At 58.6% G+C, this 16,280-nt stretch overlaps 2 protein-coding genes and 1 long non-coding RNA gene across 9 annotated transcripts in view; 1 reads left to right on the top strand and 2 right to left on the bottom strand.

The window, feature by feature from the left end:
- LOC116633258 overlaps positions 1-5,694 on the bottom strand; it is a 17,767-nt gene extending 12,073 nt beyond the window's left edge. For 5 of the 6 annotated variants that reach the window (XR_004299597.1, XR_004299598.1, XR_004299596.1 and 2 more), the window contains exons 1-2: positions 5,293-5,694; positions 1,117-1,244 (exon numbers count right to left, since the gene is read on the bottom strand). This is a non-coding gene — a long non-coding RNA (uncharacterized LOC116633258). Of the gene's footprint in view, positions 1-114; positions 625-1,116; positions 1,245-5,292 lie in introns of those variants that run through there. The other variant, XR_004299599.1, reaches the window with a different exon arrangement.
- Positions 3,763-7,954, top strand: FAM181A (family with sequence similarity 181 member A). 2 transcript variants are annotated; one of them, XM_032405850.1, is made up of 3 exons: positions 3,763-4,521; positions 5,648-5,854; positions 6,562-7,954. In XM_032405850.1, the coding sequence occupies exons 1-3, from the start codon at positions 4,207-4,209 to the stop codon at positions 7,525-7,527; spliced, it is 1,488 nt and encodes a 495-aa protein (XP_032261741.1). In that variant the 5' UTR covers positions 3,763-4,206; the 3' UTR covers positions 7,528-7,954. The 2 variants fall into 2 exon arrangements, with proteins under 2 accessions (XP_032261741.1, XP_032261742.1); XM_032405851.1 differs by lacking the exons at positions 3,763-4,521; positions 5,648-5,854 and adding an exon at positions 5,986-6,077.
- A 3,977-nt stretch (positions 7,955-11,931) lies between these two features.
- ASB2 (ankyrin repeat and SOCS box containing 2) overlaps positions 11,932-16,280 on the bottom strand; it is a 28,694-nt gene continuing 24,345 nt past the window's right edge. The window contains exons 8-9 of the mRNA XM_032405852.1: positions 15,638-15,791; positions 11,932-12,622 (exon numbers count right to left, since the gene is read on the bottom strand). Coding sequence (XP_032261743.1) covers positions 12,486-12,622; positions 15,638-15,791 — 291 coding nt within the window. The 3' untranslated portion in view covers positions 11,932-12,485. The remainder of the gene's footprint in view (positions 12,623-15,637; positions 15,792-16,280) is intronic.

Here is a 16,280-nt window from a genome sequence, read left to right on the forward strand (position 1 = left end):
CTTTAATGCTAGTTGTCGGGTCGCCTCCGCTCCGCCCGCCGGCGGGGGGGGTGCTGGGTCTGGGGTCGGTGGGGGGGGAGGCGGGCTCAGAATCTTTCCACAGGGCACCTGCCAGCCATCACCAATCGAATCCGAGTTGGCAGTTGAGATTAAACGGACTTTTCATTCCGGCTGTGCCCTGGGTGGGGTGAGGAGACACACCAGAGAGGCTCCCGAAAATACAGTCCAGGTGACGGACGCATGGCACGGTAGCAGGGATCAGCGGGGGGCGGTGGTCCATGGGGGTCGCCCGACAGGGGCACGAAGGCATGACTGCTGTGTCATTCTAGTCACACCAGCCCCTGGCCCCTGCCCAGAGGGGAAGAGCTGGGGGGAGGGCATTGACTCGGAGCCAGGCGCTGTACTAGTCTTTGTCACAGACGTTCTCCCTTAATCCTCATGGTCCACTCTGCCAGCGAGCTACGGTGAGCTCAGCCTTCAGGATGGTCACTCTGACACTTGTCACTGTCACTGCGGTTGAGCCACGACCGGGGGCGCAGGGACTGACGAGCTGAGCTGTGACTTCTTCGGGGGCATCGTGAGGTCTCCGGGCGCTCTGAGGGCCCCGCCGTGCTGGTGCTCAGCCTGGGGTGGGAGGGGAGGTCGCCAGGGCAGGAAGCCCCCGGCCTGGCAGCCAAAGGGGCTTCTTTCAACCCGATGCCCCCCGTCCCGAGGCAGTGGAGAGCCTGCCTGTTCTGATTACAGCTGACAGCTTGCCTCTGGCCTCTCTTTGACAGAAGGCCCCCCTTATGTAAGGGGGTTACATAAATCATCCTGTGACGTCTGTCACACGTCCGGGGGGTGCTGGCCCCGCCGCTGGGCCTCTCAGGTGGCATTTGTATGTCTCCTGGGTTGAGGTGGTCAGACCTAACTCACCAGGGTCAGGAGGGGCACGTCTGGGTCTCTGGGTCAGCAACGCCCCAAGGGTCATTAGGGAACGGTTCGTACAATGGTCACCACCAAGCGTCCGGACCTGGCTGCCCGCATCCCAGTCCCTGCTCTGCCTGATTACTGACCAGAGGACCTTGGGCCAGTCTCCTTATCCATTGAACAAGTGGCTTAATACGTGTTACATACCTTGATCGAGTGGTGAGTGCTGGTTAGGGCTGGGCTCTCACCGGGTGGCAGGCTGCAGGACAGAGCTGCCATCTTCATCCTGCTTTGGGTGAACCTGCTCCTCTGTCTGGGCCTCATTGACTCTGCCTCTAAAATGGGAAGATGACCCATCTTTTGGAACCGAACTCTCTACCGAGGTGTGGAAAGGTAAAGTTTCCTTTCAAAGTTATTTTTGACAACTTAAAATACTACGTTCTAAAAACCATACTAATAAACACGCACTCAAACGAGTTATAGCTCACAAGCTAACTAACACACGAGGCTGGCGACTGGTTAACCTGGGCAGTTAACTGGTTAACGACGCCTCAGGGGACGAGTTGATGAAGCTTCTTGGGTGAACGGTTTTCATTGGATGATGATCCTGAGATTGCTAGGTAGACTGAAAAAGTTACCATTTTAGCTGCTTATCTAAGTCAAGATTTCTATAGGTTCTGGAACCAAAGCAAAATATGGCAGATGGCAGACCCGTAATCCACAACCCCTTATTTCAGAGTTGTAGGTCATCAAAACATCCTCCTCATCTGAATCCACTGTTTGCAAAATAAGCGGGAAGTATGCATCCGCGTGCACGAAATAAATCTGAACTAGCCCGTCACTGGCGCTGTTCTAGGTATTGGGCTTCTCTGCGTAAATGCAGCTTGAAAGCCCACTGCCCCAGATGACGTCCCGGGGCCCCTCTGGATAGGTGTGTGTCATTGTCAACTGTCCCCTCTCACTTTCGGTTACGATCTGCAGCTGTGTTAGCTAAATTCTAGAAGTGGGTTGTGTCAAATGATATCCAGATGTTCTGGATGGTGGCTCCCGGCACTTTGGGAAACCAGGGGAAGTTAGGGTGTGCCTCTCAGTGATGGGGGGACGGAAGATGACTGTTCAGTCGTCACAACAGAGTTGATCTCCCCTCTAGCGAGTTGCATCGGGGACAGGAACAAGCATGCCCTCTGGTCCCTGCACGCGGTAGGTGCTGAATGGAGTCGCTTGAAGCGGGGACTCCCTGACCCTGGGCCATGTAAATAATCTTGAGGAGGGGTTTGCACAGCCGGAAGGTCAGAGACTGGCACCCCTGACAGCAGAGGATCAGGAAGGACTCTCAAGGTCCAGCCAGCACCACTCGCTTGCCTTTAGCAGACACTTGGGGGAGATGTGATGGTGAACTGAGGCGTCCTGCGTTCAAGGCACCCACAGTCCCGAAGGAACACAGAGGATTCGTCGTCAAGTTCAAGCACAGTGATCACAAGGGTCCTTGAATGAGTCCTGCTCTGTGCTGCGGCCATTCTAGTCCGTGGAGATACGGAGATGAAGGATCTGTTGTGCCCTGCTCTCATGGAACTCACCCAGGTGAAGGTGGAGGGGTGGGTGGGGCAAACAGTAATCAAACAAACAGTTGCAGGAAGCAGTGTTTCCAGTCCACAAGATAAATTCTATTCAGTGGAATGGGCAAAATATTTAACTCATGAAACATTTAGTGAGAAACTACTCTGTGCCAGGCCCCGTTTGAAGGTCAGATTACTAAGGGCTTTCTGTGTTAGGCCAAGGAGGTTAGACTTCATTTTGAATCTATACACTGGGGGGTGGAGAAGGTGTCACTGGTAATGCTGGGAGTGGGTGGAAGGCTTCCTGGAGGAGGGGATGCTTGAGCTGGGCCTTGAAGAATGCCGAGAGGACAGGGTCCTCTCAGTCAGTCAGTCCTGAGTTGGGCAGCTTGTCTCTGGGTGTGTCACCAAATATACATGGGGAAAACAGTTCTTCCCTGTCCAGACGCAGGACCATATGGGAGAAGCACTGTGAAAGGAAGTCTTTCTAGAATAAGGCAGAGTCGGTATTACGGATGTCTTCCACCTGTTCATATGAGCTACAGACAGAAAAACCCGAAGGAGGCTTCCCAAGCCTGTGGCAGTCCCCCAGGGGCCCGGGTGCGGCCAGGTCACTGTAGGGCCACGGATCTGGATCTCAGGCCACAGTTCTTCACGGCGGCCACCTGTCCCCTCGAAAGATGTCCCAGAGCTGCTGCTTCCATACTCCCAAGGCAGATGTCAAGAGTCATATTCTGACAGACGGACAGAAGAGATGAGCCCAGGACTTACATATAAAATCTGGTTTCCGACGCTTTCAAACCCGACAGCACTCCATCAGTGCCTGGTGCTGGGTAGGCGCTCGGGGAAGCAACGCATGGGGGACTGACGCGGGCTTTGCGTGCAGACAGGCCCGGCTTCAAGTTCGGTTTTGCCGCTTGCTGGCCATGAAGCCTTGGGAAAGTAGCTCAACCTCACACTCCTCACGTGTAAGTGGCAGCCATAGCACCTGCATTGAGCTGTCACGGGGTCAGGTGGGATCTTTCACGTGTGATCAGTGGTTGCAGCTCTTGGCACGTATGAGGTGCCCACCAAGTATCAGTTTCCTTCCCTCCCTCCCTCCCTCTTTCCTCAATAAGTGGGGAGAACACACAGGAAGAACAGCCCATATTAAGAGCTATGGAATGATTTTTTACGACATGGACTTGGACCCCACAGAGCTCACCGACCTTGGGGGTTTGCTGTTGTCCGAGCAGCGAGGGGATGATGTCACCAGCAAGCAAGGCCAGGTGGGCTGCAGCACGCGTGCAGACACAGAGTGTGCAAGAAGCCGAGGTGGGAAGGGGCTGGCAGGAGGCCAGGGCCCCAGCACAGAATGATGCAGAGGGTGGCTGAGTGGGCCGGCGCTGGGTTAGGGAGGGATTCGCACACTGGCCAAGCTGTGCGCCCTGGCCCCCAAGCACTAGGCAGCAGGGAGCCCAAACTGGTGACCTCAGGGCAGCCTTGCGTAAGGGCTGGCTTAGAGCAAAAAGATGCTTCCTGCCCCTCACAATCAGGCGAGGCTAGGTTCTGCTGCAGAGACAGCCCCCAGATCTCAGGGGCTGAAAGCCACAGTGATTTAGCTGTCCCGCTGCTGCAGATAAGGATCAGTCTCCAGGGCCTGGGATGGCCAATGGTCCAGGATGCTCCGGCCCAAGGACATTTCTGTGTCAGCCCATACTTCCCCAGCCCCCCCAGTGGAGAATCCTGCTCCGGATCCTAAATGCCTAAATTGAGTTACAGCTGGCGGGCGCAGGGCCCTCTCCCCCAAACCCTTCGTTGTGCCCGTAGGGACCCTCAGGCCAGAGGAGGAGGTGGCTTGAAGCCAGGCCACAGTGTGCCGGCAGCAGCTGCCTATTGGTCAGCAGGAGGGGGTGGGACCATCCTCCCGGGTGAGTCCCCGGGCCTGCCCTGCTACTGCGCCCACGCGGGCGGGGGACCTCGGAGAGGAGTCCTTGGCATTTTAGATAGTGGTGCAGAGGTGCGGTTGGGGTATAGGCGGCCGGCCGGTCAGCTGACTGCAGGACAGGAGAACAAGGTGGGGGGGCGGGGGAGAGGAGGCCGAGCATGGGGCAAAGGCAGGAGGTGCGGGCCGCCAGCGGCTGGCACGGAGGCCGCGCCCATCAGCATTCCCCAGGCAGCCTCCCTCCCTCCCTCCACCGGCGGCCTCACCTTCCCCGCGGCCAGTCAGTGGGCAGGGCCAGCGGCCGGCTCGGGGCTCCCTTGCTCGCTCAGAGCGGCCCGCTTGCGGCCCCGCCGGCGTTGGCACGGTGACAGTAGCCAAGTGTGCAAACTTGTGCCATTGTCCCCAGGCCAGGGGAGCCATGGAGACTGGCTAATATGACACAGGAAAATGTTTGCTGATGGCAATTCTATGGGCTTTGTCCACCTCTTTCTCCATCATGACGACTCGATTTAAGTCCCTAACTGTTTGACTACAAATGCGAGGGGACCGTGCGACGCCAGCCTTTTGTCCGGCCGCGCTGAATGGGCAATTCAGGCTTTGTGCAGCTCAATTGAGGAAGCAAACATAAAGACAAGATTCCTGAGAACTCCGGCTCCCTTCCCATGGATATCCCAGCACCTCGTTAGAGAGCCCTTCCCCACTACCTTTCCCGACATCAGCGTGCTGCTGGCCCTCCCAGGCTGCCCGCGGCCCCGCGCCTCGGGGTGGGGGGCTGGGAAGAGGGAGAGACAGATGGACAGGGACAGAGACAGAGAGTGGGGCAGAGAGGGGCAGAGAGAGGAGAGAGAGGGAGAGACACTCAACACTCAAGGACAGAGGGGGAAGCAGCCCGCCCCGGCTTACCCTGTCCGATTGTCTGTCTGCACTGGAGCATGGCAGCTGTAGGCTGTCGGCCTGGAGTCTTTAGGGGAGGCATGCAAGCCCATCTCTTCTGGGCCCAGCCCCTCCTCAACCCTGCACTTTTTAAACACACACACACACACACACACACACACACACACACACACACAGTGCCCCCTCGAGAAACCAGGGAACCGAGGTCAAGGGGAGGAGGGGCTGAAGGGTAGAAATTTACCGGGAAATGATTGCATTTGGGAGCTGTCTTTTTTGTGATGGTCCCCATGGTGACAATTTGTGACGGCAAAGAATGTGGGAACGGGGCGCTGCCGCCTGATTGGGATGCTTTGTATCTGGAGAGGCGCTCCTGATTGGCCTGAGGGGCCCCCCAGCTCCGGGGACTCGTCCTCCATCCAGCCCACTCGAGGGCTGCACTACTGTTTCCAGCCGGACGCACGGAGCTCGCCGGCCACGCCGGGCCTGGCCCAGGTCTGCAGCGGGGAACCTGCCAGGCCACGTCGGCGGCAGCGGCGGCGGCGGGGGGCCCGGGGGCCGGCCTGCACCCTCGGTCAGTGTGGCGGCTCGGGCGGCTCCAGCCGACCGGGTGGGGGCGTGGGGCCGGCTGGGGCCTGGGGGAGGGGCGAGGTGCCTCGGGTGGTGGCCCAGGAGGCATGAAATTGCTGCAGATGCTTCTACGGGGGCGTCCCGCTGCCCGCGGTCTGAGATCAGCCCGCCAGGCAGGCCGAGGCTCGAGTGCCAGACAGGGGTCCTGCCCGTCCTGCGTGAGCGCTGTGGGTGGAGCGTGGGGACCCGGCGAGGGGGGCCAGTGCGAGCCGGGCTGGGGGCGGGGGTGGGAGGAGGAGGGCACCGCCAGGGAGAGAGGGGGCTTGGCCTTGCTTGAAAGTGGAGCAGTCGCCTCAGCTCAGAAAATAAAAACCTTGCTGGCAAGTTGTGCACGTTGGCAGCGTGGTGTGTGGGAGACGCGGTGGGCTGGCCCGTGGAAACTTGCGCTCTGGGCCCAGCAATGCCACCTGTAGCTGGGTCACCTTGAGCAGGTCGCCCAACCTCTCTGAACCTCAGCTGCAAGTAGAGGGCCACAGACTCAGGCAGACTGCCTGTTGGCCTGTCCCCTCACAGATGCGGAGGAAACCCTTGGCGGCCTGGACGGGCGGCCGGTGACCCAGGACTCTGTTTCCTGTGGAGGAGGCCTTTGGGGAGGGCTGGGCGCGGGTGCTTGGAGAGACCGCCAACGACCTGCATGTCCCCCCACCCCAGGTCAGCTCTGTGCCCTTCCCTGGAGCTGCCAGCCACCAGCAGAGCCCACGCTCTTCATGGAAAGCCCCATGCAGTGGTCCCCTGGTGATGGCATCCGACAGTGACGTGAAGATGCTCCTGAACTTTGTGAACCTGGCGTCCAGCGACATCAAGGCAGCCCTGGACAAGTCCGCGCCGTGCCGCCGTTCAGTGGACCACCGCAAGTACCTGCAGAAGCAGCTCAAACGCTTCTCCCAGAAGTATTCCCGGCTTCCTCGGGGCCTCCCCGGCAGAGGGGCCGAGCCTCACCTGAAAAGGGGACCCGAGGACCGGCCCGGGAGGCTGCCCCTCGATTCTGGCCAGGATTGCAGTCCCGGCGGGGGTGGGTGCTACAAGGAGAAGGCTCTGGGGAACCCCTACAGGGAGGAATGTCTCTCTAGGGAGCAGAGCCTACAGAGGCAGAATCCAGAAGCTGCCAGGCCTGGCCAGGTGCCCATGAGGAAAAGACAGCTGCCCGCTTCCTTCTGGGAAGAGCCTCGGCCCACACACAGCTACCCCCTGGGGCTGGAGGGGGGACTGGGCCCCAGGGAGGGACCTCCCTATGAGGGTAAGAAACATTGCAAAGGCTTGGAGCCCTTGGATCCTGAGATGGCCCCCGTGCCCGTGTCTCCAAGGGCACTGGCTGAAAAGGAGCCACTCAAGATGTCTGGGGTCTCCCTGGTGGGCCGCGTCAATGCCTGGAGCTGCTGCCCCTTCCAGTACCATGGACAGCCCATCTATGCTGGTCATCCAGGGGCCTTGCCTCAGAGCCTGGTCCCCAGCCTGGGCCTGTGGAGGAAAAGCCCGGCTTCCCCTGGGGAGCTGGCCCACTTCTGCAAGGATGCGGATGGGCCGGGGCAGAAAGTGTACAGACCCGTGGTTCTGAAGCCCATCCCTACCAAGCCGGCTGTGCCCCCGCCCATCTTCAATGTTTTTGGCTACCTCTAGCTGGGCTGGGAGGGCCTCAGCTCCCACCTCTGGCCTGCAGGGGTGTTAGGGGCCCCCAGGAGCGCTCCTTGTGCAGAGTGAGCTGGGCAGTGGTGTGGCCTCTTGGGAGCCTTTCCTTTGTGTGTGTCTGGGAGGCAGAGGATGGTTTGGGGCAGGGGCTTCTCAGGCAGTCGCCAAGTCAGCCCCTGCAGCCTTGGGAGCTATGGGGCTGGGCTCCGTTGGCCCCTCTCCAACCAGACCAGAGCCCGACCAATTGTCCCACTGTCCTTGGGCCGGTCTTGGGTGGTGGGGCTTTGCCCTGGCCTGCCCGCCACTCCAGAAGCCAGAGTTACACATCTGTTCATCGGCCACCCACTGTGTAAGCCAATCTCAGTTCTGTTCTTTTTGTTTTTTGTAAATATTAAGAAGGTTAAAAGAATAAAGACGTTTCTTTTGCAGTTTCCACATCTTGGATGTCATGGAGTTGAATGGTCCCCAAGCTAAGAATTGCGGGCCAGCAGCTCAATTCAAAGGAAGGGGGGGTGAGAGGAGTCACCGGGGAAGGATGCTCTGCTTGCCTGTGTCCGAGAGCAGAGGATGGGGGAGGCCTGGATCTCCAGACGGTCCGAAGTGCTCCAGAGAATAGGGAGGCCAGTACCAGGGGAGTACCAGTCCTGGCTCCACGATGGGATGTGGTGCTGGACCCTTCCTCCTGGGGCCTCCTTGCCCCACCTGCAGGGTGAGGGGCAGGACGAGAATGGTCCCCCTCTGCTGTGCCTTCCATTCTGATTATGGCCTCAGAGCAGAGGCTGGGCCAAGGCAGTCCTGCCCGAGCCTGGTCAGAGGGAAAATCAGGACAAACTGGAGCTTGGCTCCTTGTGGACAAGCCGGAAAAAAAAAATCTCTAGCGAAGTCAGATTCCTGGGTGACCTGCCGATGGCCCTCTTCCTGGGCCTGGTGCAGTGCCTGGCACACAATGGAACGATGAGGGCCTCTGTCTGTGACAATGCACGGGGGGCGGGGGGGGGGGGCTGGTGGCAGGGATTGGCCCCTGGGGTTTGCCCTCATGGTGTCCAGTTGCCACAGCCGTTGGAGAGGCATGCACCTCCATCCTGGCGCGGGATTCGCCCTGCCGCGTGCGGACGTGGCTCCAAGGCTGAGGGCACACGGACTTGCTGGGGGCATCGAGCTGCTCATTCCATCGAAGCCCCGTTCTCGCAGCTGGGACTGGTGCAGGGCCAGCCCCGGCTGGGGGCTACTGTGCCCTAATTAGCATGATGTTGGAAAGTTAATCTCCCTCTGCGCCTTGGTTTCCCCCTCTGTAAAGTGGGGGACTAGGTCAGCAATAGCAAACAGTTGCACCTACCAGTTCTTCAACTAGTCGCAGACTGTCTCCTTCGGGGGCCAGATACGCCCTCAGAATCCTTCCTAACCCAAGGCTCCAGGATTAGTGATTAAGGGTTCTTCTCCTTCCTGCCTGTTTTTACTCTAGGATTCCTGAGGAGTGGAGCATCTCCACGGGAGGGCAGCTTGCTCACTGGGAAGCTGGTGGATTTCTGGTAGTTTAAGGCTTCTGGTCTTGGAGGACTTGAAAGGCACGGAAACCATGTGACACCAGCAGGGTTGTTCAGAGTAATTATCTAGCACCCAGGATAGGGCCTCGGGACCCTCACCCTGGGCTGCTCTGGTCTGCCCTGCATGTCCCCTTCTCTCCCCCTGCACATCAGGAAGACCCTTCCAGATCCATTCGAATGAGGCTCAGCCCCTCCCCCACTGTACAGGAGGGTGTTAAAAGCTCCAATCCAGGCTTTGCCATCTACCAGCTGTGTGACCTTGGGCAAGTTACTTAACTTCTCTGTGCCAAAATGTCCTCATCAGAAAAATGTGGTTGAAAATAGACCTGCACAGGTTGTCGTGGGGATGATGAAGAGCACACCTGGCATAATAAGGTGCTACGACACACCCGAGGGAGAGCTGCGCCAACCAAAAGTCGCCTCTCCTGGTTATCCAGGCCACCTAACTGTACTCCCTGGAGGAGCCGAGCTCCAGGGGGGCGTGTTTTCTCAGAGTGCTGCCCCAGCGCACCATGCTCTGCCCCCCCCCCCCCCCCCCCCCCCCCCGCAGCTCCTCTTGGGCTCCTTTCCCAGGGCACACCCAGTGATACATGAATTCAAATGCAGGGAGGCTTCCTCTGCAAGCAGAAACCTTTGCTAGGAAGCAGCTAGACAGAAGCACACCGCACCGACTCCCCATGCAGAAACAAAGTGGGGAAAAACACATCTAGGAAAGCTGTGGTTAAAAAAAAAAAAAAAAGCAGCTGTGGTAACAGCAGATGACTCTGCTGACGGACAAGTGAGTCGTGAGTGGCGCTGGCTCAAAGGGAAACACTGGAACTCACCCCCTACCTCAGATCCCCAGCACTAGCTCGCACGTGCTCTTGCCCGCGAAATGAAATGGAACCACTTTCAGGATTTTGAGTGTTTGGTGACGCTGTTGAGACACCTCTGGAGCCAAAGTTTGGGGGTGGGGGAGGGGGTTTCTGCAGAGGGTCAGGGCTCTAAAGTCCTCTGGGGAGCAGTGGTGGTCAAGAAACGTAACCACCAGCCCAGCCTGAGCACCGACCAATCAGAACAGGCCCTTGGGAACGGCACCGCCCCCACCCCCCTCGCTGGCCAAGCATTAACCCTTCAGCTTCTGGGTTGTGGGGAGGTGGGGCTGCCAGGACCTGAGAAGGCCAAGGTTGGGCAAGACGCTTGGGGAGGAGGAGGGGCCTTGACCAGTGCCTGTGGCCCAGTATGGACGAGCATCAGTACCCTGAGAACGCAGTGCGGTGCTGATGCCTCCCAGCCCCAGGTACCCCACCTCCTACAGCCTGTGGTACCAATGCTAACCGCACAGGCTGAACACCTGTGGCTGCCCCCCCCACCTGCCTTCTCAACCTCCCCTCCTCCAGGGGGGCACCTCCCTCAGACCGCAGTCCCCACCCGGCCCAGTGTCCCTGGCCACTGCCTGTTAGGACTCCTTAGGATGTACAGGGGACCTGAGAAATGCTATAGTTTGCCAGATACCCAGCCCCATCCTAAATGCACCCAAACATCTTTCTGCTCTGGCTCATCACGGAGGACTGCCGACCCCCCATCTGAGATTAAAGGCTCTCCCTCTGGCTGCCAGATGGGCAAAGACAATTTTCGGTCAGGGTTTTCCCCTGACTATGCACTGAGCCCTCTCTGGCCATTTCCCCTAGGGGCTGTTGGCAGAACATCTCCAGTGTGAGAGGATGCAGGTTTCCGTGGGGATTTCTTTAGGATCTCTTGCAGCAAGGCCATAGGGGACCCTGGCGAGGCACTGTTGGGTTAAAACCTCAGGGATTTGCTATGTGTGCCGGGGCAAGTCCCCTCCCCTCTTTGGGCCTGTTTTCCCATCAGGACCATGAAGGAGTGCGCAAGATGTGGCTGAGTCCCCTCTGACCTGTGGCTGGAAAGTGCTGCTTGGCAGAATTTTCCTCTTCAGGAAGACACTGGGTCTTACTGGTTCCACGGAGAGCCAGTATGGAGGAGTTGGCAAGGACGCTGGGGACCACAACGATGGGGAATCTGAGGCCCCAGAGGAGCAAGCCAAGGGCAGAGCTGGACCTCAAAGCTGGGCTCCCCCACCGCCCAGCTGCTCATTTTGCCAAACCCAGAAATGACATTTGACCGCACTTAAGACACTTCCGGATTCTGGGGCGGGGCGGGTGCCGGCTCCAGGCAAGGTCACCTGCTCCGTCAGGTGTCACCGCAGACTGGCCTGGACTCCCGTGGCTTTCATCACGCTTTCCACTGCAGCATCGTGGCAACAGGGCAAGCTGGCCTCAGCACCCAAGAAGGTGCCATGACCACACCCGCCTGAAGCCCCGCAGAGCCACACGAGGACCCACGGAGGCAGCTGAGGGGACAGGGCCTCGTGCCCCCCGTTTGGTGCCTTTGCAGGGGTTGACGGCAGCCACCGCTTCAGCGCCGTGGCTCAGGTGGCCAGCATTTACATTTCTTCTCCTCCCTAGTATCTCAACTTCTGTAGCAAAATAGGGGTGGGCAGGATGTGAAGACAGACTGCCAGGAAACATGTGTGTGCAAGGCAATCCCAGGTGTCAGGAGACTTGTAGACACCGAGCCCTGTTTGTGATGGAGCTCCCGTTTCCATGGTGATTGAAGCAGGAGAGAGAAACCAACCCGGACCGCTCTGCTCACAGGGCAGGAAGCTGCCCCTCTCCTTGGGCCCCCAGCTCCGCTCTGGCTCTCAGAAGCCCAAAGGGGATACATCTAGGGGTCTGTGCGCCCTGTCCCAGCACCTGCCCCACACCCACTTCCTCCAGGAGCAGTGCTGAGGACCCTGGGCCCTGGGGGCGGGGGGGAAAGAGGGACTTCGCTGGGCAAGGTGTCATCTCTGCAACATTTATTGTACTTAAGGTGGGCTTCCCAGCCACCCCCACCAGACCACACCTCCGAGAAGAAAGCTCAGAAGTCAAGTGGAGAGTTTTGCGGAGCAAAGGGGGAGGGGACGGGGACAGCCCCGCAGCGAGGTTGTCTTGGAAAGGCAGACTCATCCCTGAAAGTGCTCCAGCCACAGCCCAGCGTTGGGGCCGGGGCTTCCCTGCTGGCTCCCACCTTCCCCCAGGCCACCCCAAGTTCTGCCCTGCGCCCCCCTCCCAGGCCCAGGGATGGAGGCTCCGCCATTCCCAATGGCAGAGAAGGTCCAGGGTCTACTCAGCAGTTTGAAAACAAACACGGTGTTTCTTCTACTTGACACATTCTGTTCTCTGGTCCGGGCAAAGCTCGGGCCCAGAGACCTGGCAAGGAGGCGGGAGCTGCCCCAGCTGAGCGGCTGGCAGCCCACAGCCTCTGTCTACCACCAGGTCCCCTCCCCTGGGGCTTGGGGCCGCCGCCTCCGTCCAGAGGCTTTAGTGAAACAGTCTGAGGAGCCGCTCCTCCTCGCAGCCTCGGTTACTGGGTGCTCTCGTACTTCAGGTACCTGATCAGCCTGCCGGGGAGCGGCAGGTCGTCCAGGAGCTTGATGCGGTGCTTCCCCACAGCCTTTCTCACGCGCAGCCGGCACAGGTGAGCCAGAGGTCTGGGAAGTTCTGGGGAAAGGAGAGAAAAGAGAACTGCTGCCGTGCTGCTCGCAACCAGCACGGAGTTTGCATCTGTGACCGCGGGCCGATAGGAGACACCTAGTCGATGTAGCCAGAGAGGCGCGGGGTGTTGAAGGGCGCCTGGGTGGCTCCGGGAGTTAAGTGCCTGACTCTTTTCTTTTTTTTTTAAAGATTATTTATTTATTTATTTGAAAGAGAGAGAGCACAAGCAGGGGGGGAGCAGCAGGGAGAGGGGGAAGCAGGCTTCCCGCTGAGCAGGGAGCCCCATGCGGGACTCGATCCCAGGACCCTGGGATCATGACCTGAGCCGAAGGCAGACGCTTAACCGACTGAGTCCCCCAGGCGCTCCAAGTGTCCAACTCTTCATCTCGGCTCAGGTCTTGATCTCAGGATCGTGAGTTCAAGACCCGCATTGGGCTCCACGCTAAGCATGTAGCCTATTTTTTTTTTAAAAAGAGGGGGAGCTCTGTAACCCCAGCCCCTGCCAACTGAAAAGATTTGACAAAGTAGCTTCCCCCTTGTCGCCCCTCATTGATAGGCGCAGCCCAAGGAAGTAGCTGGGGCAGGTACAAACCCATTTCACAGGTGAGGATGTAGCGAGGACCGCACCCGGAACCAGAGCTGCCATCCCCCTCGTCTTGTGCTCCTTCCTCTATATACACAGCCCGGACCCCCAGCACAGCCTTAGCAGAGGGGTCAGAGAGTTCCACCTGTGAAGTGCCCCCATGAATGGAATTCAGCCCTGAGCTCTGGTGGTGCAGAGAGGCTAGGGTGCGGGCCGGGATGGGGGACACCTCCCCACACGTCCTAAGATCCCACTTGGCTGCCTCCCCCTGAGGAGCCCTCCTGGGATACCTCATACAGTAGAGTGTTCTCAGCTAAGGGCGAGGGGGTGTGGTAGGAACAGGGATTGATGTGTCTAGTAAGAGGGCAATTTATTTCAGCCCTGGGCCCAGGGTCTGGCACGGGGACGGCGTTCGTTGAATCAGAGCATGCCATTCATTCATTCAACAAACACATGCTGACCCCTTCGTGGCATGGCCCTGTGTTCGGGCCGGAGATGCAGAGGGGCCTGCCCAGGACTTCGGGGAAGGCTTCCATACCAGATGGTGCCATCTGAGCAGGGTCCTGACAGGCGGGCAGGTAGGGATTTGCCAGGTGAAGAAGGGAGGCAGGGGCGAAGCAGCAGTGCCACGCCAAGGGGGCCGTGGTGATGCAGGGGTATTGGGGTGCGGAGGGAATGTGGAGGTAATGGCAGGTAGCTGCATTTCTGGCTCCTTGGTCTCGCTTTGGACAGAGCCTCCCATCTGGAAACCTCAGCCCCTTTCTCGGCCGAGAGAAGACAACTTGTGGGGAGGAAGGCCAAACGCCACTGGTGAGCAGAGGACACAGGCCCACGGGGGCTGGGCTGGTGGCCTGGGTGAGTTCTGGGAGACCTGCCAACTCTTGAAGCCCACTGTCCCGGAGTAATGAGGTCCACGTCCCAGCATGAGATGAAAAAGCCTGTGGACTGTGTTCTGCAGATGCGGTGTGGTCTTTAAAGTCAGCAACATAGGTATTGGGTAAGAACTATTTTGTTCCATTAGTAAATGTTTATAGCACACCAAAGGGGTGTGCGTGTTTTTCCCTGGGACTAGATCTCAGGAGGGATTGTCCTCTAGGGGGGCAGAAGGGGACAGCGAGGGGCAGGGCCCACATCTAAGCATGGACCGCTCCAGGGTCCTCTAGTGGCTAAGGGTCACGGGGATAGCAAGCAGTTATTCATGAACACAGTGAATGTTCATCGAGCCTCTCGCGCTGAGCCCCAGGGAGTGGGCAAGTCACCACCACCCTCCCCCATCACTGCCCTGATACCTTTATCAAGGGTCCAATTCAAATGCTTCCTAGGCATTTGTGCGAATGAAAAATCCTACAGTAGATCTGGGTCCCACAGGGCTCGGGGATCAAGGAAGAAGGTGGCAAGTCAGAGCTGGGGCACTGGGGTCCAGGGCACCTGGACAGTCAGTGGACAGGCAACAGGGCAGCGCAGTCTCATCTGGGGACATAATAGAAACTTGCTGCGGGTCAGCCTCTCTGCTCTGTGATTGACAAACACTTGGCCAGAGACGGGTCTGTGCCCCTGAGAGTGTGAGAAAGCCCTGGGGCAAATGGGATTCCTCTGGGCAGACGCCTATTTCTCAGTACCAGCGGCAGCACCCAGTTTGACTACTTCTGACACCACCTGCCCAGGTGGGCTCCATCATGCCCAAGAGGGGTTCTCAGCCTGACTTAGCCAGGCTGCCCCGTCCACACGCCAGGCACACCCACTTGCAAACACCTCATGCTGGCAGGATGGAGGGGGCTAGACAAGGAGCCTGCCCAACCTTCTCGGTGCAGTTGGGGATGCTGAGGCCCGTGGATGGTCACCCAGCAAGCCCCTGGCTCCAGAGCCCTGCCTCCCAGACCAGTACCGCTCCCCGTGTGTGGTCTGGGGGCCAGCAGCATGGGCACCACCTGGGAGCGTGCTGAAATGCAGACTCTCAGGCCCTGCGCCTGGCCTGCCGAGTCAGAATCTGCATTTTTAACAAAATGCCCAGATGCTTTGTATGTACTTTGCAGTTTGAAATGCCTGAGACCACCATCTCTCCTCTACCCCGCAACACTACCTCTCAGTGACCTACAAACATGGGCAATGTACTGCAAAAGTCCCAATACTCCTCAGCGAGCTGGAACCGTTTAAAGCATCCTGGAAAGATCTGGCGGCGAGACTCCGGGGTTGGTTAGACCTAGGTTTGAATCCCCACTCTGCCACTAGCCGTGAGACCTTGGCTCAGGTGCCATCATCTTTCGGACGGTGGGTCTTCTCATTTACAGAACAGAGGCATGGAGACACCGTATGTGACCTGCGCACAGAGCTCTGCACTCAGTAGGTGCTCATCAAATGTTAGTAGCAGTCACATGCCCCGAGTCCTGGGCCTGAACCAGACAGGGTGACCAGCCAGTAGCTGCAGCGACAGCCCCTACCTGCCTTCTCCTTGATGACAGCCCAGTCCTCGAAGCTGTCGATGTGTTCCTTCAGCCGCGAGCAGAGCTGCACGTTGCCCACGTAGTCCAGGAGGACGTCGATGATGGGCCCTGCCCAGCGGCTCACCTCTGGGGCAGACAGGATCTCGCAGAACTGGAAGAGATCACGCATTGGGGCTGGGGCTCCCAGGACCAAAGGCAGCGCCTCAGCGAGCACGTCTGTCCGGGAACCCGAGGCTGGGGAGGGCAGCAGAGGGATCCGAGGACGGATACGGGGCACACTCCTGGCAGGATCCACCTCCACAGACCCACTCCCCCTCATCAACAACATCCACCCGAAAACTGGAGGTGGGCTGCTTGGCCATCACCTCTCTAAGCCTCCACTTCCTGGTTTAGAAAATGGGAATATGATAACTGGAGGGTTTTTTTGTTTTGTTTTGTTTTGTTTTGTCTTTAAATGAGAATTAAGGTAATATATGAACGTAAACTTCTTGGCACACAGCAAGTGGCCCATAAATGATTCCCATTAGCCATTATACTTCTGACTTAGGTCATCACCACGGACACGTCCTGCCTCCGGGCCACCCTGCCCCTCATCTGACCGTGGCCAATCCGCCCTCACGTCCATCCCCATCCTGGTCAT

Source organism: Phoca vitulina, unplaced genomic scaffold, assembly GCF_004348235.1.
Source record: "Phoca vitulina isolate PV1807 unplaced genomic scaffold, GSC_HSeal_1.0 scaffold7, whole genome shotgun sequence".
In the NCBI taxonomy this organism is placed as follows: Eukaryota; Metazoa; Chordata; class Mammalia; order Carnivora; family Phocidae; genus Phoca; species Phoca vitulina.